General features: G+C 49.0%; 2 protein-coding genes across 6 annotated transcripts in view; one reads left to right on the top strand and one right to left on the bottom strand.

The window, feature by feature from the left end:
* Window positions 1–8,648, bottom strand: part of GPX6 (glutathione peroxidase 6) — a 20,381-nt gene extending 11,733 nt beyond the window's left edge. The window contains exons 1-5 of one of the 3 annotated variants that reach the window (XM_049654784.1): window positions 8,346–8,648; window positions 7,944–8,098; window positions 6,445–6,551; window positions 4,712–4,873; window positions 3,891–4,076 (exon numbers count right to left, since the gene is read on the bottom strand). In XM_049654784.1, coding sequence (XP_049510741.1) covers window positions 3,891–3,926 — 36 coding nt within the window. In that variant the 5' untranslated portion in view covers window positions 3,927–4,076; window positions 4,712–4,873; window positions 6,445–6,551; window positions 7,944–8,098; window positions 8,346–8,648. The other 2 variants (XM_049654785.1, XM_049654786.1) reach the window with 2 other exon arrangements.
* A 7,631-nt stretch (window positions 8,649–16,279) lies between these two features.
* Window positions 16,280–22,573, top strand: part of GPX5 (glutathione peroxidase 5) — an 8,990-nt gene continuing 2,696 nt past the window's right edge. The window contains exons 1-4 of one of the 3 annotated variants that reach the window (XM_049654800.1): window positions 17,068–17,495; window positions 18,238–19,072; window positions 19,178–19,331; window positions 22,104–22,221. In XM_049654800.1, coding sequence (XP_049510757.1) covers window positions 19,178–19,331; window positions 22,104–22,221 — 272 coding nt within the window. In that variant the 5' untranslated portion in view covers window positions 17,068–17,495; window positions 18,238–19,072. Of the gene's footprint in view, window positions 16,456–17,067; window positions 17,496–18,237; window positions 19,073–19,177; window positions 19,332–22,103; window positions 22,222–22,573 lie in introns of those variants that run through there. The other 2 variants (XM_049654801.1, XM_049654799.1) reach the window with 2 other exon arrangements.

Genomic DNA, 22,573 nt, shown 5'->3' with positions numbered 1-22,573 from the left:
GTCCCCTCCCCGCTGCCCCTGCACGCTCCTCCTCCCCTCGCCTTCCCCGCTCCCCCCTGCCCGCTCGCCCCTCCCTCGCGCCTACCGCCTTCCGCTAGCCCGGGTGCATCCGGGAGACTTCTTGCACCTGTTCTGGCGCACGTGTCCGGGCGGGTGGCGGCGGAGGCCACTCTCTGGGACCGGGAAGTGCCGTCCCCACCCTCTCCAAGTGACCGGCCGCCCCTAGGTGCTCCCCGCATTCTGGAAGTGAAGCTGCCGCCACTGAATCAGAATCTGCTTTTTCAAAAACGAGCGTCACGTGGTTCGTGTGCGGAGTAAAGTTTGAGAAGCGCAGTCCTGGAGGACGGTACCTCTCGTTCCTGTGTCCCAAACCTCCTTCAGTAGTCACGGCACACTGTGTTTCCTAATGACGCAGTCTGGCCGCGGGGCCCGAGTGTCCCCCGGAGAGGACCTCGTTCGCGTAGGTGGCGCAGCCGGGGGCGGTGGGGTCACACCTGCAGGGCGGTCGCGGGAGAGAACGACCTACACTGTGAGTCCGGAGCGGCCCTGGGCTGGGGTCTCCCTCTGTAAAGCACCTGCCCGCTTCCTCCGAAACACCTGTCATTGCGAGGCCCTAACCGACACCGGGCGGGGGCGCTGCAAGGCGTGTGACTGGGTGGAGAGGCGCCCCCACCCGCTCTCCCACCTGCTCCCGCCGGTTTGCCCGCCGGCTCGGCTCGGCTCGGCTAAAGACCCCTGTGAACGGAGGTGCTAAGTCCTTCCTTCTCGGCTATAAGCCCTTTCCTCCCCGCCTCTGCCAGGATCACCCGCGCGCGCCTCTGCGCCTGACCCCGAGGCTGGCGAACTCTCTGGAAAGACACGCTTCCCGTCGGCTCAGATCTCCCGGCTCTTCTCAGGGGCCTGTAAACTGGCCTGGTCGCTGATCCCTGTTCCAGCCTGCAGGTCCCCAGGACATTTGCAGCAGCTGAGCAGAAGGCTCCCTCCGGGGGGGGGGGGGGGGGGGGGGGGGGGGGGGTGCGCAGGCCTACATGCACTCCCAGGCTCTCCGGCCTCTCCCCGCTCTCAGCCCCCAAATAATGGCCCAACCGCAGACTATGAGGTGACTATGAGGTGCCGGAGACCATTGAGTTCAAGACCCCTGTGCACCACTGACCAGCTCCTTGATGCAGAAAAGGCTCAGGTCTCTGAACCTTAGTTTTCTCATCTGTAATATGGGCATAATTAATAGTGTCTACCTGCTAGGCTTCAGCAGTGCCGATAACAATACAGGACTGAGCCCAGCGCCTGACACGGGCAAGCAGCCATTCACACACTCCTCTTCGTGCTCGAGGAACCTGAGGCTGGAGGGAGGTCACCAGCGGGTCATGGTGAGATGAGAGCAAACCCGGGGTTCCTGTTGTAGGCCCCTTGGTCTTCTCCCATATGGCTCATCAGTTGTGACTAAATGCCCACCATCTCTCATGGGGACATTTGCTCATCATACAGTAACCCTCCCTTGAGTGGTGAGGACCCTTCATCACAGATCATCAGTAGGGCCGATGGCCCCAAACCCCAGCTCCCCAGGTCTCGTTCCAACATTCCTCGTGAACTTTCGAGCGCCTTGGGTTGGGGCCTCCAGCAACCAGAAGTGAAGGTGTGGGGCGCACACCAGGATGCACCTGTCTCCGGTCCACCGGAATGAATGTCAGGGCTCCATTTCCCTTCTCTCCTCCTTCGGAGCCTGCATCCTGACCTGCTTCCAGGAATTTTGCTTTGGTCCATCCCTTGTCTCCTTCCTTCCAGAGTCTTCTGTGTCCGTCTTCCTCCACGCTCCGCCTCTGTTGTATGATCTGCTGGAGATCAACTTTGTTGACACCACTCTTATGTTGAAAATGCTTTGGTTCCTCCCTAATTCCTACACCTTTAATTTGAAATTCTATGGAGCACTCCAGATTTGACATCGGCCCAATTTCCGGGCCTATCCTTCACTCTGTAAATACTACGTTTCTGGCAGATTGAACTTGCTCCATAACCCCAAGTCCACCTATCAGGGTGTTGATTCTTGACCTCTTAGGTAAAACCTGGGCCAGTACTTTGGGATCGTTCCTGAAAGGTTTCTTGATAGATTAGTTACATATTTTTATCAAAAATAATGGGACACAGTTCTATCAAATAAGACTTCAGAGGTAACTCTCTGAGGCCTGAGATACTAATCAGGTCCTAAAGAGCTTGACCAGGCCTTGAACTGGACCCAAGATCAGGTCTGCTAAAGCCTAGGGCAGAAAAGGGTGAGACTCAGATCAGTTTGTCTCAATCGCTGTTTCTGTGACCCAGTCAGGACTGAGCAGTTTACAGGACATCGGGAGGGGTCCTGGGGTGGGGGTGGGGGGCAATGATCTGCTCCAGATCATAGGGAGGGGTCCTAAGGGGATCAGTGATCTGCCCCAGATCATAGGGTGTTAGGGGCTGAATCATGTTCCCCCAAAAGATATATTGAAGCCCTAACCCCCTGGACCTCGGAATGTGGCCTTATTTGAAGATAGGATTGCTGCCAGTGTGACAAGTTGAGGTCATACTAGAGTAAGGTGGGCCCCTAATCCAATGTGACTGGCGTTTTTTATAAAAGGATGGCCATGGGGCGTCTGGGTGGCTCAGTCGGCTAAGTGTCAGACTCTTGATTTCGGTTCAGGTCATGACTGCACGGTTCGTGGGATCAAGTCCCACATTGGGCTGCTCGCTGATATCATGGAGCCTGCTTGGGATTCTCTCTCTCTTCCTCTGTCTGCCCCTTCCCCACCCACTCCTGCTCTCTCTCAAAAAAAAAAGAAATGTTACTTGGCTTCAAATCTAACTTTTTGTTTGATTTTAAAACTTCTTTGACTTCTTTAAATGCACTAACAACACGTATTTGGATTTTGAGAAGAGTGATGATTTTGCTGTTACATTTCTGTCCAAGTTCATGACTACTACAGCCTTACCCTTGAGGATGCCTCAGATCCAGGCTGGCTGTGGCCTTCAGGAGGGCCGCTGGTCCTGAAACTGTGTCCTCGGGGGCCCTGCCAACATTGCCAGAGATCCCACCCTCATCTGCTCCGAGAGATCATTCTTGTGTTCAGTGAGACAAAGGAAACAACATGTGCAGGGGAACGTGCCCTTTCCCAGGTGAAGCCGACGTCCACTATTCCCACCCACACGTTCCAGGGAGCACCCCCGTGTCCACGCACAACTGTGGGCGCTGGAGACCCCGTGGCAGCCACAAGAGTTAACCAACTCGTCCTCCATAGACCCAGCTGCCCCCCAGCAAGGCGATGTCCCAGAGCCTCTGTGAGTCTGGCCTTCCTCCTCCCTGGGAAGGAAGGGACACTGCAAGCCAAAGCCTGTCACCTGGGCAGGGATCTGGGACTATGAGATGAACATCTTCACTGCCTTTGACACTTTGTATCTTTTCATTTCTCCACATCTTTTGGGTTGTTTCCTTGTTTGTTTATTTTGAGGAAGAGAGAAAGCAGGGGAGGGGCAGAGGGAGGGAGAGAGAGAGAGAGAGAGAGAGAGAGAGAGAGAGAGAGAGAGAATCCCAAGCAGGCTCTGAGCTGTCAGCACAGAGCCCATCGCGTGATTCGAACCCACAAACCGTGAGATTATGACCTGAGCCTAAATCAAGAGTAGGATGCTCAGCCGACTGAGCCACTCAGGTGCCCCCATATTTCCACATCTTTTAAGAGGAGGCCACCAGACCTCTTGGTGATTTAATTTGACCAGATTTCACCTTGGGAAGACTGGAAAGAGAAAGTATTGACTCGGAAACCTCTAAAATTTTAATGCTTGAATATTTTAGCTTCTTGAATTCATATATGGGCTTTCAGAGGCCCAGAAAGTGGAGCGATTGCCCCTCTGGCCTCGGGTGGCCTTACCTGAAAAGCAAGCACTGGTCTCTGTCCCTGTGCCATCAGGTCAAGTCAGGGGCCACAAAGGGAAGCTGGGAAGTGTCACCTCTTCCAGGGGACTCTCCACCAATGGTTCACGCCAAGTTCTGGCCTGGGAGGTCCCTGCAGCTCCCAGCCTATGTTGGGGCAACTCGTCCTCTCTCTGGACACGACCTGCAGGAGCAGAGTAGAAACACAGGCTTCAGAAGGGGCGGCAGAACCAGAAGGGGAGAAGATAGGAGAAATAGAGCAGTGGTGAGGGGAGAGGGGACATCAGGGGGGTAGGGGAAGGAGCGAACAGAGTACGAGGAACAGAAAGGGAGGAGAATCAGTCTGCATCAACTCCCTGTTTACTGAGTAGCAGGAATATTTAGGTAGATTTTCTTATGAAAGCATCACCAGAATAACCATAAGGTTAATACTTTCTCCGTGTTATAAGTAAGGATATAAATACAGAGTAAAAACAAATAGCTCCCCAAGTTCCAGGCCGAGTAATATGTCGAGCTGGGACTCACACTCAAGTATGTTCTGATCCCAAATCCGGACCCTGTGGTAACTGAAGTAACGGCCCCCAAAGATTTCAGGTGTTAATCCCCGGAACCCAGACGTTATCTTATCTGGCAGATTTTGCAGATGTGATCAAGTTAAGGATCTTGGGATAAAGGGATTACCCCGGATGGTCTGAGTGGGCACTAAATACAATCACACACATTCTTAGGGGAGGGAAGCAGGGAGATTTTGCTAGGAAGACAGGACAGATACGACAACGGGAGCAGAGGTTGGAGCAGCGCCAGGAAGGGGTCACGAACCTTCTTCCAGTTGCTCTTGACGTGTTCCTCCTTCTGAGCCCTTACCACAAGCAGCCTTTCAAATCTCTGTTTCTGCAACAGTGAGGTAAGGCATTTTGGGCTTTTTCTATCATGAACCTCAAGTTTCTTCGAGTCTCCACACATTGTCCAATTCCAAAGCCACTTTGAGATAAATATAAATAAATATAAATATATAGATAAATATATAGATATATCCCTCTTTATATCTACATTTATCTCCTATTAAATATGTAGATATCTAAAAAATAAATATATACATATCTGTATCAATGTAGGTGTATTTATGTTTGTGTATATATGTATAGGTAGAGAGACAGAGAGGGAGGGAGGGCGATTTATTATAAGGAATCGGCTCATGTGACTGTGGAGGCTGGGAAGTCCCAAGATCGGCTATCAGCTGGCTGAGAACCAGGACAGCTGATGTAGTTCTAGTCTGAGTCTGAAGGCAGAAGACTGGTGCTCCAGCTCGAAGACAGGCAGAGAGAAAGAATTCTTTCTTACTCAGCCATTTTTTTTTTTTTTTTTTTTTTTTTTGTGTTTAGACTTTCAACAGATAGGATGAGGCCCACCCACGTTGTGGAGAGCAATCTGTTTTCCTCATGCTGCCAATTTAAGTGTTATTCCCGGAGCACCTCGGTGGCTCAGTCGGTTGACCGTCTGGCTGTTGGTTTGGGCTCAGGTCATGATCTCACGGTTTTGTGGGTTCGAGCCCCACGTTGGGCTCTGTGCTGACAGTGTAGAGCCTGCTTGGGATTCTCTCTCTCCCTCTGTCTCTCTGCCCCTCCCCCACTCACGCTATCTCTGTCTCTCAAAATAAATAAATAAATGTTACTTTCATCTGAGTGATGAATCACTAAATTTTACTCATGAACCATTATTACACTATATGTCAACTAACTTGGATTTAAATGAAATTTAAAAAATTAAAAAATATGTATATATGTCACTCTCATCTGGAAACACCCTCACAGACACACTCAGAAATAATGTTCACCCAAAATATATGGGCACCCCATGGCCCAATCAAGTTGACACATAAAATTAACCATCATGGTGAATGTATTATGAAGATTGACAATGTGGACAACATCTTTTTCTTTATATATTTAGATAGGTAATGTCTATGTTTAATCACAACAGTAATATACCATATAATTATATAATTCAAGAGATTGGATATAGTGTTATAAAATTCTAAGGTCTTTACATTGCCAAGAAAGAGGGTAAAATGAGGCAGATTAACTATTTATGAATAGAATCTGAATGATATATTCAGATATATATCCCGGATGCATATATCCCGGATGCATTTTGTAATCTCAAAGAATGTTCAAAGTGTATATAATCATCAACCTTATGGGAGTGGGGGAGGGGGAATAAACATATACCAAATAGTTCAAAAGAAAACTAGAATGAGAGAATATGGGATATAGAACAGAAGAGACAAAATAGACACCTAACACAGAAAGATAAATAATGCTTGGAAGTAAAGGGTAGAAGTTACTAAGCATAAATAAACCAAAATAAAATTTGCTATGTTGTTTACAGACAAGGTAGACTTTAAGGCAAAATGGATAACAAAGGATTTAGAAAAATTTTTCGTACTGATTAAGCATATAATTCACCAGGAAGATATAATTACTGTAAGTTTGTAAGCACCTAATAGCAGAACTAACAATATATAAATTAAAAATTGACAGAAACTGGGTCACCTGCGTGGCTCAGTTGGTTAAGCATCTAACTCTCAATCTCAGCCCTGGTCTTGATCTCAGTGTTGTGAGTTCAAGCCCTGAACTGGGCTCTGTGCTGGGTGTGAAGCCTACTAGAAAAAAAAAAAAGTTATTAAAAATTGACAGAACTCTACAGAGAAATATACAAATCTGCATATAGTGGAAAACTCTAACATACTTCTTTTAGTAAGAGAAAAAGCAGGAAAAACATGAATAATGGCATATGAGATTTAATCAGCACAGTTATCAAATTAGACCTAGCAGACATATATAGAACACCTAACAACTGCAGAATACCTATTATTTTAAAGCGCACATGGAATATTTACAAAAATTGACCATATGCTGGGCTATAAACCAACTATAAATTTGAAATGAAATGAAATTTGAAATTTGAAAGTATACAGATCTCGTAGAGCAGAGTAACAGGATCAACCAGAAAAGCCTGCTCGTGCATTCCTGCTGACCTACAAGATATTTCCACGCATCTGCTGTGCGTGTGATTCTACTTCTTAGATTTCTAGCAAAGACATGCTTTCGAACTATTGTCTCCTTGTTCTTAGCATGCTGAGCCTTGATTGGTCTAGGTCCCCAGGAAGCCCTAGCATATGCATAGAGGAGCGTACAGAGGCTTTTTACACAAGCTTTGCTTGTACGAAGTCACCAGTTACGGAACTGTCCTGGGCACCACACTTCGATGCCACAGCACACGTACAAGCACGGAATGTTACTTCTGTGCACTAGCTCTCAGAGCTCGGAAGGCCTATATGTGTGTGTCTCTTTCAGTGGGGGCAGGTAGGACCTCCCACAGGCACAGCCCGCAGACTTACAGTTTTTCAAGCTGTAGCCTGAACCACTAGCTCAGGACCAGAGAGACACTCTGAGCTTCTAGGGGTAGCTGTATTTGTTTCAAAGGCTCTGAATACATTGGGAACTGGAAAAAATATTTGGCCAGAACATCCACTCTCAGTTTCTGGATGAAACTCATGTCCTTAGAGGAAAAGATTTTCTGTTGCTGCTATTTTAAGCAAACCTAACATCGCTATAGACATCAAGAGTATTGAGGGGTCGGGAACCCCTTGGTGTTATAACCGTAGTGCGCAGTGTCATTTTTCTAGAGAGTGAGGAGTCCATAGTTTTCAACAGATCTGTAAAATGGCTTATGTGCGGCCAACCAGATCTCTGAGCTATTACTCTAAGACATCTAGAGGTCTGCCTATTCATCCGACGAGTGTTTATTAAGCTCCGAATGAATCAAAGCAGGTGACTTTTGGACAAGCTGGACAGAGTGAGCTGCACTCAGGCCGTTTACACCTCATGGGTAGGTAGACCATAAATCGATGTATGCTCGTTTCATGGAATAAACAAGAAAGCTGCAGAATTTGAGAAGCCCTGGAAAGAAGACCACAGATGAGATCACACAGCGTAACCGGGAGGAGTCAGAGGGGGTCCCTCCATCCAGGGGACCCGGGAGGTGAGACCTGGGACACGGCAAGACTTAGTGAGAGGCAGCGCCGGGTGGAGGTGGCTGGCAAGACCCAGAACAGACCGGAGCGGCTGGAGGATGCGAGGGCTCCGACTCCGGGGCGCCTCGTGGTCATTTGGATTCTGTACGTTCTCTGAGCAGCCTTGGGACCTGCAAGCGGGAAAACACCGTGTCAGATTTAACCAATATTTTTACAACGTTCACTCTGCCGGCTGCATCGTAAAGGGCTTGTGGGGGCCCAAATCGAGGCTGACAGATGACAGATCATTTCTGCCTCCTTTCATGAGTTCATCTAGTTTCTCTGCGTTACCGGCTCGCTCGGTTCTTGACCCAGACGCGTGGAAGGATGGAGACCCGACACCAGAGTGGGGGCATAGTTCATAGGGCTGCTACGTACCGTTCACGCAACAGAGAGAGCTGGCCACTGCGGAGCGGCAGTGGGACCGGCCCCGGAAGCTCTAGCCGCATCCTCTTAAATTTGCTTTGTGTACGAGCAGATTGGACTTGGATTGACTTGTTTGACCGGCAGCTGGTGGGTGCATCACACTTTGGCTTGGAGCATGCGCCTGCCCCTGGTGTATTGTTCTAATTGTATTTATTCACGCAGCGCGTATTTATGGGTTTCTAACGAGCTTTTGCTGTGACCGGAAGGGCAAGTTGTACCTTTTGTGCGCATGCTCAGCTCTTGGAGCTCGCCCCCCCCCCCCCCGCCCCGCCCCCGCTGTGGCTTCTGAGCCGGCTCTGCGGTTAGGCCTTTCCTGTCCTGTTATTCCTTGGAGGTGGCTCGGAGGTTGTGGCCCGCACCTGCTTTATCCCTCCTCACGCACGTCTAACTACCTGCCTCATAATTCAACAAATACCTACTGGAAGCCAGCTTACATCCTGACGCTCTTCCTTAGAACATGCTCTGATGTATTAATTTACATTTTTATTTGTTCTGCCCGCAGGTAGAAACGCTATTTCAGGTCTGATTCGATCAATATAAAGCACATTTTTTGGAATACTGTGCACTAATCAATATAGTCCAAGATAGCATTCTTTTCTCTAATATCCTTGGAACACTATCAGTTCACTCATTTTTATTTTTTATTATTCACTTTGGCCTTAATGTCAACCAAAAGTCAGTCTAAGTTTATATGAATTGCCATTTTGAGATTGGTGCCCATTTTAGTTTACCCACCCAGGCAATTGAACTTTAAAAAATATTTTTTAATGCTTATTTATTTTTGATAGAGTGTGAGTGGTGGAGGGGCAGAGACAGGGAGACACAGGATGCAAAGCAGGCTCCAGGCTCTGAGTTGTCAGCACAGAGCCCAACACGGGGCTCGAACTCACAGACCAGGAGATCACCACCTGAGCCAAAGTCGGACGCTTAACCTGACAGCCATTCAGGCGTCCCTCCCCACCTGTTCCCTTTCTGCTATAATTTAGCTTGAACACACACACACACACACACACACACACACACAGGAAGTTCGTGGCAAGGCTAGTCACAAATGTCTGGGAGGTCGTGGATTCTCCTGGGTGCCTGCACCAGTAGGAGATGGAACTATGGAATTCATGTTTCCTTCACAGCAAGCTCCAGATGGCATCACAGATTTCTATTAACTTATCCTGATGCAAGATTAACCCTCCTCCTCAGAGTCCGGGGCGGGGGAGAGGGATCAGCCCCCACTGCCCACCGATCCAGGAATGGCTTCGAAAGGGCTTCTTGTCAACCTGGTCCCTGATGCCTAACTCACTGAGCCTTGTTCTGTCTCCCATTTGTTTCCATTTCTACACTCTATACCCTTCGCTGTCTATGGCTGCTGTCTCTTTCTCTCCCTGCCTGTTGTGTCCAGGGACAAAAGTTGGGATTTAGGGCTTAAACAGAACTGGCTTTGAGTTCTTTCTAGCTATGCAATTTTGAGCAATTTTAATTTGTATGTGTATTAGTTTCTTCTTTGTAAAAGAACATAATAACGATGACTTTTAAAATAAACATTAGTGAGAATTTATACCTAGAAATGCCTGGCACAGAGTAAGGACTTAGTGACTACTCACAAAAATCCCACTATTTGTCTGTCTTCTTTCTTCCTTCCCCTTCCCTCTCCATTCATCTCTTTTATTTACCCTCTAACTGTGCTATTCCTTTTCTATCCATTAATTTTAAGAAGCCCCCTTCCCAGCTTGTTACCTTTGATTAAATATTTTCTATGGAAACTCTCAAACACACGCAGGCAGCAGGGCGAAGAGTATCATTGATCTCATATACCTCCTACTTGCTTCAGCCGTGATCAGCACATTTCCCGGCCAATTTCATCGACATCCACATGTGCCCCCAGCCCTCCCCCCTTGCACAGACACATGGAATGATTTTGATGCAAACTCCAAAAATCATATCACTGCATCTGTAAATACGTCTTGCCTCTCTTGATCTTAGGCAGAAAGAGAGCCAACCTTGTCCCTGGGTGTCCCTGGGGTGACTGCAGGGGTTTTCTAGGTCAAGTCCTGGTGTTATCCTGGTGCCCTCAGACCCTTCATAGGGTGCCAGAGGCGAAGGGGTGATAGAGAAGCCAAGTGGTCTCAACTGCGAATCTGTTCTGCATCCGATCTGATTGCAACGTGGATAGACAGTTGTGGGGGTACGGTTGTAGCTGTGTCTGGCCCCGGCCTGGTGGCTTGGACCGGCCAGTCTTTCTACTTTACTGAGCATCTGGCTCTCACATATACAGCTGTGGCCTGGAAAACCTATATGCCACAGGAGAACTCAAAATCCACAGAATTTCTTGATTCTTATTTTGCTTCCCAATCGCCTAGGGGTAACAACTGATCAACTCAGCTTCAGAGGAGCTCAGAATCTCAAAAGCTGAGACAAAAAAACCTGAGAATGTCGGCCTTAGAAAGGACTTTGGTGATTTTCTGATTTATAAATGGGTAAACTGAGGTCTAGGGAGGTATTTTCTCAAAGCCTCACAGATCTGGGAAGTCATTGGCGATGGCCACAGGGCATGTTTGTTGACAAAGGGCATCTTTTATTTAGCATATTTATTCTTTCCCTGGGAGCAAGGGACTGAGGCACAGACTGCAGAATCTGCAGGTGGGAGGGCTCTGGTTTCCAACCGTGTAGGTTCCTCAGGTTCCGGTAGTTGTGCCAGGACACAGAGCTCTCTCCCACGCCCTCCCCCAGCCCATTAGAGCTGGAGTAAGAGACAAGAACACTGCCTTGGGGAGCACACACCCTTCCTCTCACTGCCTCCCACCCTCACCTCCAAGCAGCAGAGCTCTCCCTGGAGCAGAAAGCTGGGGTCAGTGACATGGCCGTGTGCCAGGCCGCCTAGCTCTGGGGAAGTCTCGGGGCCACAGTCAGCCCAGACCAGGGGAGAGTCCCAGACCTCAGCAAGTTTGGGAAAGGAAGTCAGCAGGTTAAGAACACGTGTGGATGAAAATTAAATGCAAAAGGACTGTGGTCTCTCTGGGACTTTCCTCCATTCCCAAACATGTTTTATGGGGAATTGAGCTAAGAGTGGAGAGACAAATGGATTTGAAATAAAAACTCAAACTTTTGGTCTAGGTCTACACTATTCTGACACTGCCCAAGTCATGTCCCCTGTCTGAACCTCACTTTTCCATTGCAAATTCGAGCAAGGAATGCGTGTCCTATCTGCGTAACCGGCTTGCTGGGAGGGCTAAACGGAATCACTGATGTGAAGGACATTTGTGAACTACAAATATTACATAAACATATGCAATATTATTTTAAAGTTGCAGATTTAGGGATAAGTCGTATGCCTCACACTTGCACCCAGAGTAAAGAAAATCCTGGAGGTCTGAACGGGGATCCCAGATGCCAATGGAGATGATCGAATTCAGGGAAAATATTCAAGTAAAACTAAATGGGGACCAAAATCTCTATGTGAGGTCTGCGTTGCAGAGGCTGGGTTTGAATCTGGGATGAAGAGGTGGACAGCATCTCAGCAAAAGCTGAACCTGTTTCCTTTATAACCAAAGGAACCAAACTTCTGTTACTTTTAATTAAAACACAAGAAACTTGCTGTCGATTTTCAGGCAGGATCAAGTCAGTAACAGAAGTGAGGATGGGGAGTCTGGAGGTTTTATTTAACTGCCGCTCATTAGCTGTGTCACCTTGGGCAAGAAAGTTCTCCTCCAAGGAGTCCTAGCTCAAGGAAAAGTTGGAGTCTGAATGGGAAAAGTAGGCAGTGGTTGAGACATAGTGATTTCTGCCACCCTGTGTGGGGTGAGCTGAGGGCAAAGTACAGGTTATAGCCTCCCCCCGTACCCCCCCACCCCCACCCAGGTGGGACATGTGTTTCCTTGAACACTCCTGGCTGTCCAAGAACAAAAGAAAGGGGTTTAAGTGCTTGCCATGGTGATGTGGGAAACTAAGGCAAATGAAAAATTAAATTCCCTTACTGCCTACAGCCCATCGACAACTCCTTAAAACTGATAGAATGACCTCCCTCTACGGGGTCAGCTGCCTCAATGATGACACTTCGCTGGGGGCAAAGGGAACCCTGGCTTAACATTACCGTGACCCCCCCCCCCCCCCCAGGATCCTGCAAGTCTACTTCCTTTGTCTTAACCACCCTGAGATACATGCTGGCAAACATACTCCAAGCATATGCAACCCCACCCTACATCTGAAGGGTCTCATGACTGAGGTTTTACTAAATGGTGATAAGTGGCATTTCCCTAGCGACACCAGCCCCTCAAGGTCCTGGAAACCCTGCTTCCCAAATTCCTTGCAGACTTACTCTACACCCAACCCCCTCCCAACCTGAGGGTACATAATCAGTTATCTGTCAGGACAGCTCTTCCTGCCCACAGGTCCTGTCCCTGTGCTTTAATAAAATCACCTTTTTGCACCAAAGATGTCTTCAAGAATTCTTTCTTGGCCGTTGGCTCTGGACCACCCCACCATCACCTTAAAACTTCATCATTGTGTATTAAATATCATGGATTATGGGCAAGTGTAGGATTTTTATTTATTTTATTTTATTTTAATTTAATTTTTTTTAACGTTTATTTATTTTTGAGACAGAGAGAGACAGAGCATGAACAGGGGAGGGGCAGAGAGAGAGGGAGACACAGAATCTGAAACAGGCTCCAGGCTCTGAGCTGTCAGCACAGAGCCCGACGCGGGGCTTGAACTCATGGACCGTGAGATCATGACCTGAGCCGTAGCCGGATGCCTAACCGACTGAGCCACCCAGGCGCCCCAAGTGTAGGATTTTTAAAGTCAGAAAGTGAGAAGAGTTTATGGTTCAGTTTAGGTCTGGACAGGTTTCCAGCCTTAACTCTATGGCTCAGGTTACAAACGTTTCCACCTAAAATCTTGTTTGGTAAAATCTGATAAAATTGCATCCTTGTCCTCTAGGTGGGAAGAAACATAGAGATAATTTGGGGGGGGGGGGTGGAATCCCAAAGTACTCGGAATAATTGACCTCCAAGTTCAAGAATATAAGTGCAAAGAGGTGTGTTTTAGAGACTGGATGGATTCGGCTGGTGCGAAGTCAGGGGATCGAAGGAAGGGGTGCTGGGAAGGAGGCCGGGAGCCTGTCCAGATAGGCGTGGTGCACGCTGGAGAGGCTGGGTTTGATGCTGTGCGCAACTGGCCCTACTGGCCCTATCGGGGGAGGGGGGTCGCCAGGCGGGGGTCCGCAGGAAGTGAAGAACCTGGAAGAGAGAAGACAAGAGGGGGGTTATTTGCACCTTCCGGAAAGGCAACAACAGGGACTGGATAAGCGGCTCCAGTGGATGGAAGAGGAGGAGGCAGCGGTGCTGGAACGGGCAGGTGGACCGGGACGCCATGGTGACAGGAAGTGCCCTCCCACCGTGGAGCCCAAGCCCTGGAAATTTCTCTTCTCCCGGACAGAATTCTCAAACAGTGGAGATTTTAGGCCACTTAGTCCCACCACTGAGTCAGAGTTTATGATGAAATGTCTTCTGCTCTCGAGTCATTGAGCAAGGAGAAAATAGTGAAGAGAGCAAGGAATTGATAACAGCAATGGAGGAGCAGTGCACAATTTCCCATGACTTTGGGGAAACTGAATTTTCTACTTGCGCGTCGGTTTCTTACTCAGTTGAGTCAACACTGGATGTTTACCTTGGCCAGGTCATGTTTAGACTTTGAATGAATCATCTCCTCTACTTTTTTTTTTTTAATTAGCTCTGTAAACTTTGTATTATTCTCCCAACTTCATAAACAAAGACCAGAGGCACACAGGGCAACTTGCCCAAAGTCACACAGCTTGGGAAGGATAAAGGAATGGAAAACATTGGTAAGTAACAAAAACGTTATTTTTGAGGCTTTATATTTTAATGTCCATCGTTCTTGAGCTGAGACAGAGGCCGCCGGGGGCAGGTGTCAGGTCAGCTGTCCGGAGGTTCACACGGCAGGAAACCGGGCTGTGGGAGCTTTGGGGCTGGGTCAGAGGTCATTGTTTTGGGCTCCCCCCCACCATCCCCCAGCAGATTAGAGGCCTTGGAGGAGAGATGAGGAATCTGGGATAACAAAAGCGTCTGTTTTCCAAGAGAGCTCAGGAATGCCCAGACTCAAAGAACTGAGCCCCATCAGACTTGGAGGCGGAGGCTGCCCTTTGTGTGGACCTGGAGGGGGGGTGGTGACAGGCTGGCAGAGAGGACTTCCCACTGGAGGCGGGGGCGGGTAGAAGAGAGAGCTGCCCATAGACCCTCTGTGGGGAAGGCTGTGGGAAGAGAGGTGTGGGGAGAATCCGGAGGGCCCGACGTCTCCCTGTTAGTCCTGGAGGGCCAGCCCAGACGCTCGCCCTCGACTTGGAATTCAAAGCCAACCTGCACGAACCTTTACCTTGTCTTAGTCATTTGGCTTCCTGTCGTCTGGGGCCCCGACCTGCCAGTCTGCACGATCGATTTTTTCCTTGCCCATCCTCCCGAGAGCCGGAAAATAGGGGTGGATTGGAGACAAGAAAAAAAACATTTTAAATTAATATAATAAGACAATCAGTGCACAGCCTGATGATAAAGGGCCATGAATGTAAGAGTTTGATGAACTCAACCACTTGATTCTGATGTCCAAAGGCGGGGGGCGGGGGGGGGGAGTGAGTGGGTTTTTTTAAGCTTTAAGGGGCTAGTAATCTGATGAGGAATGTGCAAGTTTTTTCCAGGATTACAAACCATAGGAATAGGAAACCTATTTTAGCCATGGGGATGGGGGGTTGGAGAATGTGGTTTGGAAATCGAGGCTGTAAATAATCTACAGAACAAGAGGGGGCTTTGCAAGGACAAGCAGCTGTGAATTGAGGAGTGTGACTCACTCAGGCCTCAGCACCTGGGATCCAGAAGTGCACCGTACTGTACACGAGAGGGACAAGGAGGCTGGGAGGCCTCCGGGGAGGTGGGGTGCGGTTAAATATGTTACTGAAGCGGGGTGTCCAGCAATATCCAGGCCTGTATCCCTCACCCAGTCCCAATTTTAGCAGAGACGATTGAGCAGTTGGGAACTCAATAAACCAAGAGCTGCTGGCTGAGAGGCAAAGCGTTTTTATTCGTGCCTTATTACCATTTTCCTTCTCAGGCCCTGGGGCTTCCAGGAGATTAAGAGCACTTTTAAAAGAAGCGCATTCAGAATGGTAGGTTCTCCTCCAGAAAACTGGCAGCCGCTGGCGGTTCCCTCCCCCGTCTGGTGTGCAACCCCCCCCCCCCCCCCCCGCCCCCACATACCAGACCGAGACAGCCAGGCGGGTGCCTCCGCGCCTTTTAACTGTGGCCAATCTGATAAACACAGAATGCATCTGTTCTTATTTATACGTCTTTGATTATTGGTGAAGGAGAACGTTGTATCCCAGCACAGACGCCATTTGGTTTACTGCCTGGCGCCCATGTGTCTGTTGGGCTGCTTGTTTTTTCTTACTGATTTGGGAGCGCTTGAAGGCAGGTGTATCATGAGATATTAATGTGCTTCCTTCACATTTATTGCAAATATTTTTCCTCCCTCAGGGCCGGTTTCCTTCCACGTCTCTTAGAGAGGCCCTCGGTGGTCCACAAATCATGATACCCCGAATGGTATGTGGGGTCTGTGTGGTCCTGTTTCCAGTGACTTTACTGCAAGGCTGGGGAGGCTCTCTCTGCATCTGGACACTACCCTCCACTCAGCTAAAGCAGACAGTAATCTTCAAGGACCATGGGCCCTTGCCCTCACCTTTTCATAATTCTGCCAGAATTTATATGAGTCCCAGGCCTTCATCGCACTGGTGAGCACTGAGTGCACGTGGGGGTGTGTGTGGGTGAGGATGTGGTTTAAATTCTACATCCCCGCTTAATGCCCCAGAAACCCTTGCCGGCTTGCGACTGGCCTGCACGGGCTTGGCCAGTGTGTCAAAAGGCTGCCAGAGTGCGGGAGATCCCAGCGTCCAAGACCAGAACCTCACACACTAGGCATGATGGCACAGTTACCGGCCTCCTCCCTCTTCCCTCTTCTGCTAGTCGGCGTCACGTGCATGAATCCCAAGCCCCCAGAGAAGGTGAAGGTGAGTGAACTCCAGAGGGGGTGGGGCGGGGCTCCAAGGTAGAGTCACCCTTCTGTCCTTCTGTCCTGCGTCAGTCATTCTTGCAAGACTCCCACCTCCGCTTGCTTTCTTCTTGTGCTTTCCATTAACCTTTCTTTTCTTCTTGCCTCTTCTTCAGTCCTATAAACGGTGTTCCTTGAGCCGAATCTAGGTAGGGAAGAGGCTCCTTACTCTGGTCCTTGCTCCTCTCCATCTCCATTTAGGGTCGCCTGGATACCCTTCCAGCTACGTCAGGATCGGCCTCAGCTGGGCCCCAGGCAAGGCTGGCGCGGGCATCACAGTTGGCGGCAGGGTTTGGGGGAGACCGTGGGCTAAGTCATCTCAGTGGGATGCCCACGAAGAGGAGGAAAGAATCAATGTGGAAGTTTTACAGATGGATAAAGTCACACAGCTACCAGAGAAGCATAAGTCACGTACAGAAATAACTGGAGGACTGAAGCAACTGAATTTGGAATCAAGTCTTGGATTCTGGCCTCAGTCTAGTCCCATTTCATGGCTCCGTTGCCTTATTGAGACGACGTGTGTGTGTGTGTGTGTGTGTGTGTGTGTGTGGCGGTGGGAGGACAGCTCAGGGATGGATAGCTGGGATCTAGGTGACTTGGAGGCAGAATGGGATCATGAAGTGAGAGGCGAGCAAACTCTCGTCCTTAGCGGGGGGATCACTTTTGGTCACCCTTCACCTCTGGCAGCCTCTGCCATCTCATTATGAAGTCGTGGGTGACAGTGTCTACCTTGTGGGTGGGTGAACAGTAATTATGACACGTGCGATGTGCTCAGTAAAAGGCAGCTCTGGAAAGATCTTCCTACTGCTCTGAAATTGACCAGAGGACGCTCTACTTTTGAGACTTGATGTGCTTTTCTGTCACCGCGTGCTGCCTGGTTGGGTATGAAGGCCCTGGACCCCGGGCTGTAGAATTTGCTCAATGAAAAGCTGAGTCTGGAGGTAGAGGAGCCCTGTCATGTGGACTTAGATACGTCGGAAGCAGCACTGAGCTTCAGCAGTGAGTACCGCAAAGGGCTCTCCAGGCCCAGAGTCTCTCAATCCCCACACCCTGGTACCCAACATGATTGTCATTGATTTTCACTGCGGTAGCAAAGGGGGAAGAAGAGAAATCATGAAAAATGTTCAGCTTAGCACCGGCACCACGGACATGGAGATCGATGCTTTCACACAACATTCTCAGTTTTGCTGGCCTGCGTGTCTCTGTGCACTTAGGGGAAAGCGCAGAGGCCTGCTTCGAGGAGGCAGCCTTCTGACCAGGGGCAGGGACTGAGGCCCGCAGCCCGGTGTGCTAGCGAGAGCAGCAGCCGGCCAAGAAGGTTGGAGAAAGTCCGGTTTTGTTTGTGTGGCATCGGGACCGGTGCCGGCTGGCTGGCTGGCTGGTTAAAATCCTTTCTAGTCCCTTGGATTTCCAGGGAGTCTGGGTTAATCCTACTTTAAATCTGGACCTTCCTTATCGCATTTCGTCCTTCTCCCCTTTCTCTGACCAGTTCCTCTCTGCCTTTGTCTCACCATGAGGCTTGGTAGCTTCCTTTTCACACTCCCTGGATTCTGTGAGGCTGTGCTGATGAGCACTGTGGAGTCCAGACCCTTTGGGTCCCTCGTGGACTCTACAAGAATAGAGTGGGGGAAGAATAAGGCGAGATCTGCCTTGTAGAGGAATTGAACCTAAAATCAGGCAGCGAGAATGTCATGTACAAAGTATTTCCATAAGTTATATGGAACTTATTTGTGTCACATAGAATCCTGCTCAAGTATGCTCAGAAGATCCGGGGAGGAACAGGACAGACGGAGCCAGTGATGAAGGCGAGAATTCGATTCCTAGAGCACCATGCGGTGGGGGGCTGATTATGTGAGAGCAGCTGCTGCTGGACAGATGTTCGCGGCACCAGCGGGTGGTCTTGGGCTCTCGCTGTCCTCTACTGGGAGCTACAGAAGGAGCATCACGGTGGTGGCTTGTGAAACCATCACACGAGTAAGAGAGACGTGAGGGACAGAAGTATCCCAAGCAGGGCTGATGTTAGCTTCTAGAAGGTATAAAACCTGGAAGGCCGCTTGAAGAGCTGGTGGCAATCTAGATGAATGTCTTCGTCTTACCCGCAGGGGAACTGAGGGTCAAGGATGAGAACGGCCCAGGTTCACAGGGAACTGGGGAGCAGAGCTGGCTTTGGATCCCCAGGCCCGAGTTCCTTCCACACCACGCTGATGCGTGGAGCAAGCAGTCGGGAGGCCTCGGGAAAGTTACAGAAGTGACCAGGCCGTCCTCAGATACATAAGCCATCCCACACCTGCCCTTTGTGGGAGAGTCTAGGCGGGACACCTTCAGTCCAGAACCAGCAAGAAGCCTCATTTCCACGGAAGCACAAAGGGCAGTGAGCTTTTCTCTTTGGCCTCCCTTACTTGGTGAATCTCTGCTCTTTTCATCTCATCCTGGCACGTTTCCCGGCGCCCTACCTCCGCCAGGATGACGGGAGGGGACATGACTGCCTGCTGCTCAAACACCATTGGCTGTCCAGTCACAAGACATACGTTTCCATCGTGTCGTGGACGCCTCAGACAAGCCCTGTTTTTTTGCTGGTTTGTTTTCGGTTGGTTAATGCAGCCGTTACCGTTTGAGGGCGCTGACAGATTTCACAGGTGTTGGGAACCGTTACTAATATTATCCTTTTAAAAATCTTCCAGATGGATTGCTACAAAGATGTGAAAGGCACCATCTACGAATATGACGCCCTCACTCTTAACGGAAAGGAACACGTTCACTTCAAGCAGTACGCAGGCAAGCACGTCCTTTTCGTCAACGTGGCCACCTACTGCGGTCTGACGGCTCAGTATCCTGGTAAGAATTCAGAGCCACTGTCCTTGGGATCACAGTTTCCTGCTCAGCATATTCTAAATCATAAGTAGAATTACATTCTAATTACGCCTTGAAGTAAATCCTCACGACCCAGTGATTTCATTCCCTCATGTCAGGAGCCAGCAAGCAATGGCCCACGGGTCGAATGTGGTCAGCCTGCTTCTGTGAACAAAGTTTTATTGGGACACAGCCATGCCCATGTGCGTCCATACTGTCCGTGGCTGATTTACGCCTCAAGGCCGAGTTGAGTAGTTGATGATAATAGGGATGGAGACCATCCGGCTTGCAGAGTCTAAGGCGTCCACTGTCTTTATACAAAGTTTGCTGAGCCCTTCCCTACATCCTGCCTCTGCTTTGCTCCTGAGATTTCCGGGAGAATAGCATATATCTGAGGACTCAGGGCCTTGGCGCAGATTCCAGAAGTCTTGGTAAATACGAGACAGCATTGATGTTTTTGAGACTTTTCCAGGGTAACTTGCGAAGACAGAGGCGGCGGGGACGGGCTGCAGCTGTGTCTGTCCGGAGAGCTGGCCCAGCAGGTGGGGGTAGAGGCGAGTCGTCCGGCTGCACCTCAGGGTCTCCTGGACGTGGTTTCCCCGTCTCTGTGCGTTACTCAGGGAGCGATTTCATCTTTCTCGTATCTTCGGCCATGTGGTTTCGAAGCCGGTGAATAATGAACAGGAGAGGCACTTCTTATGTTTGAAGTAATAAGAGTTTCATTTTTTTGTTGTTTTTGATTATGTTGTGTTTTGAATAGGTAACATGTTCACAAGGCTCACAAATTATAGGAACCAAGTCTAGACTGAGAAGAAGTCTTTCCAGCTCCTTGTCCCCCTCTCTCTAGATGACCGGTGTTATGTTTACAGAATTCGCAAATTCTTTTTTCTGCCCCCCCCCATTGTAACATAATGTAAATACTGCTTGTCACTTTGCTTTTTGTTTTAATGAAGTACCTTATGTATTTATTTATTTATTTATTTTAAGTAGGCCCCATGTCCAATGTGGGGCTTGAACTCACAAGCCTGAGATTGAGAGTCACCCACTCTACTGACTGAGCCAACCAGGCATCCCACTAAAGTACTTTAGAGTTCAGACCACCTCCTCATTCTTTTTAAAGACTGAATGACACTCTATTGGACCATAATTCATTTTACCAGTTTACGGTGACTTTAAAAATTCATGTATTCAGTTCCCACTCTGTACAGAACAGACAAGGAAACTGAGGAATAGTTTCCCAAGGACTGAAAGATGGGATTCTTAATTTATTGTCTCTTTCCCAGAGCAAGTGATCATGTACGATGACTGAAGACAGGTAGGAAGGATGAGGGGAGAGGTACTGGGGAACCGTATGGAATCAGGAAGCCAATCTCTAGTTCGTAAAGAAAAAGGAAAGAAGAAAGAAAAGAAAAGGAAAGGAAAGAAGAAAGGAAGGAGGGAGGGAGGAAAGAAAAGGACTAAGAGGAGGCTCCTGTTGACCAGTTGGTTGTGGAGAATCTTCGTGGGACCGGCTAGTGTCTGTCAGGGCACTGAAACCATCTAGCCCAGAAAGGGTTAACAAAGAAGCTGATGACAAAAATCTGAGCAAAGGATGGGAAGACAGTGGAAGGAGGCAGGTGCAGGCTTGTGTGTTCCGGCATGTTGGTGAGGACTGACGTAGAACATCCTGAGGATGTTGAAGAACACCGGGAAGCTGGGCTTGGAGTTTCTCTGGCTCTCTCTGCCCATCAGGTCTATTTCCTGCTCCACCCAGGGGACCCAGTCTGTACAGAGGAGAGAAGCCCATTATCGTCGTCTGTGTCTTTTTCTTAAAAAAAGAAAGAAAGAGAGAAAGAAGGAAAGATTGGGGCACCTGGGTGACTCAGTCGGTTGAGCCTCTTGACTTTGGCTCAGGTCATGATCTCTTGGCTCGTGGGCTCAAGCTCTGCATCGGGCTCTGTGCTGCCAGCTCAGAGCCTGGAGCCTGTTTCGGATTCTGTGTCTCCCTCTCTCTCTGCCCCTCCCCTGCTCACACTCTATGTCTCTCTGTCTCTCAAAAATAAACATTAAAATTAAAAAAGAAAGAAAGAAAGAAAGATTCAGTCCTGCAATTAACCAACCAGGGAAGGCAAACACTTTTTTTAGTTGTGGTTAACAAAAGATATAACATAAAATTTACACTTATAACCATTTCCAAGTTGTACTGACCAGTAGTGTTAAGTGTGTTCACACTCACAGATCTGGAGACAAACCTCCAGAACTTTTTCATCCTGCCAGACTGAAACCGAACCCATTAAGTAACCCCTGCATGCACTGTCCATAAGCAGTCACACCTGTCACAGTCCATAGTAGCCTGGTGAGGTTTTGAAGACTAAAGATGACTGGGGGCCAACTCAGAAGGAGGGCCAGAGAATTCTCTGGGATGGGACCTGGGCATCCCTGCTTTTCAGGAAGGGCCCTCTGCTGATCCTGATGTGCCACAGATTGGGGAAATATTACCCTATAATAAAATTATTATAAATAATAAAATATTTATTATAAATAATAAAATTATTATAATATAATAAAATATTACCCTATAATAAAGGGCTTTTGAATGCGTGTCTGGAACTCCAGCACGTGACTCCAGCCCTGTCACTAAAGGTCTTTCCAGCTAGAGACTTTTCCTTCCCTGAGCCTCTGTCTCCTTCTCTGTAAAATGGGTGGCTCCATAGATGTTTCTCTACACAAGGCAGAGTCTCCGGCCAGGCCACCAGACGGTCTCTTCTCCTCCCACAGAACTGAACGCACTTCAGGACGAGCTGAAGCCCTGGGGCCTGGTCGTGCTGGGCTTTCCCTGCAACCAGTTTGGGAACCAGGAACCAGGAGAGAACTCGGAGATCCTTCCGGGGCTGAAGTGAGTGCCTGCTTGGGCCCACAGGAGGCCTCTGCCCACCTTTCTTCAGTCTGCGGGGCATGTTCACACGAGGCTTCCTGGGTCGGGGGTGGGTCACACCGACATCAACTTTGTCCTCCCCTGACGTGGGTCTGGCGGTATCTGGACACTCTCCTTCTCCCTGGGAGTGAGGTCTGGATGGACCGCAGAGGAGCAGGACCGCAGAAGGAGCCGGAACGGAAGCAGTGCAGGGGCACAGGCTCAGGTTGTGGAACAGAGACAAGTTACGTGAATCAGGGAGCCTGATGTAAATAAAGAATGGCCTTATTAAAAAAAAAAAAAAAAAAAAAGAGGTTAGAGTGGGAGAGAGCCA

Source organism: Panthera uncia (assembly GCF_023721935.1).
Source record: "Panthera uncia isolate 11264 chromosome B2 unlocalized genomic scaffold, Puncia_PCG_1.0 HiC_scaffold_25, whole genome shotgun sequence".
In the NCBI taxonomy this organism is placed as follows: Eukaryota; Metazoa; Chordata; class Mammalia; order Carnivora; family Felidae; genus Panthera; species Panthera uncia.
Note: the sequence above shows the minus strand (reverse complement) of the source record. Positions and strands in the feature narration are given on the sequence as shown.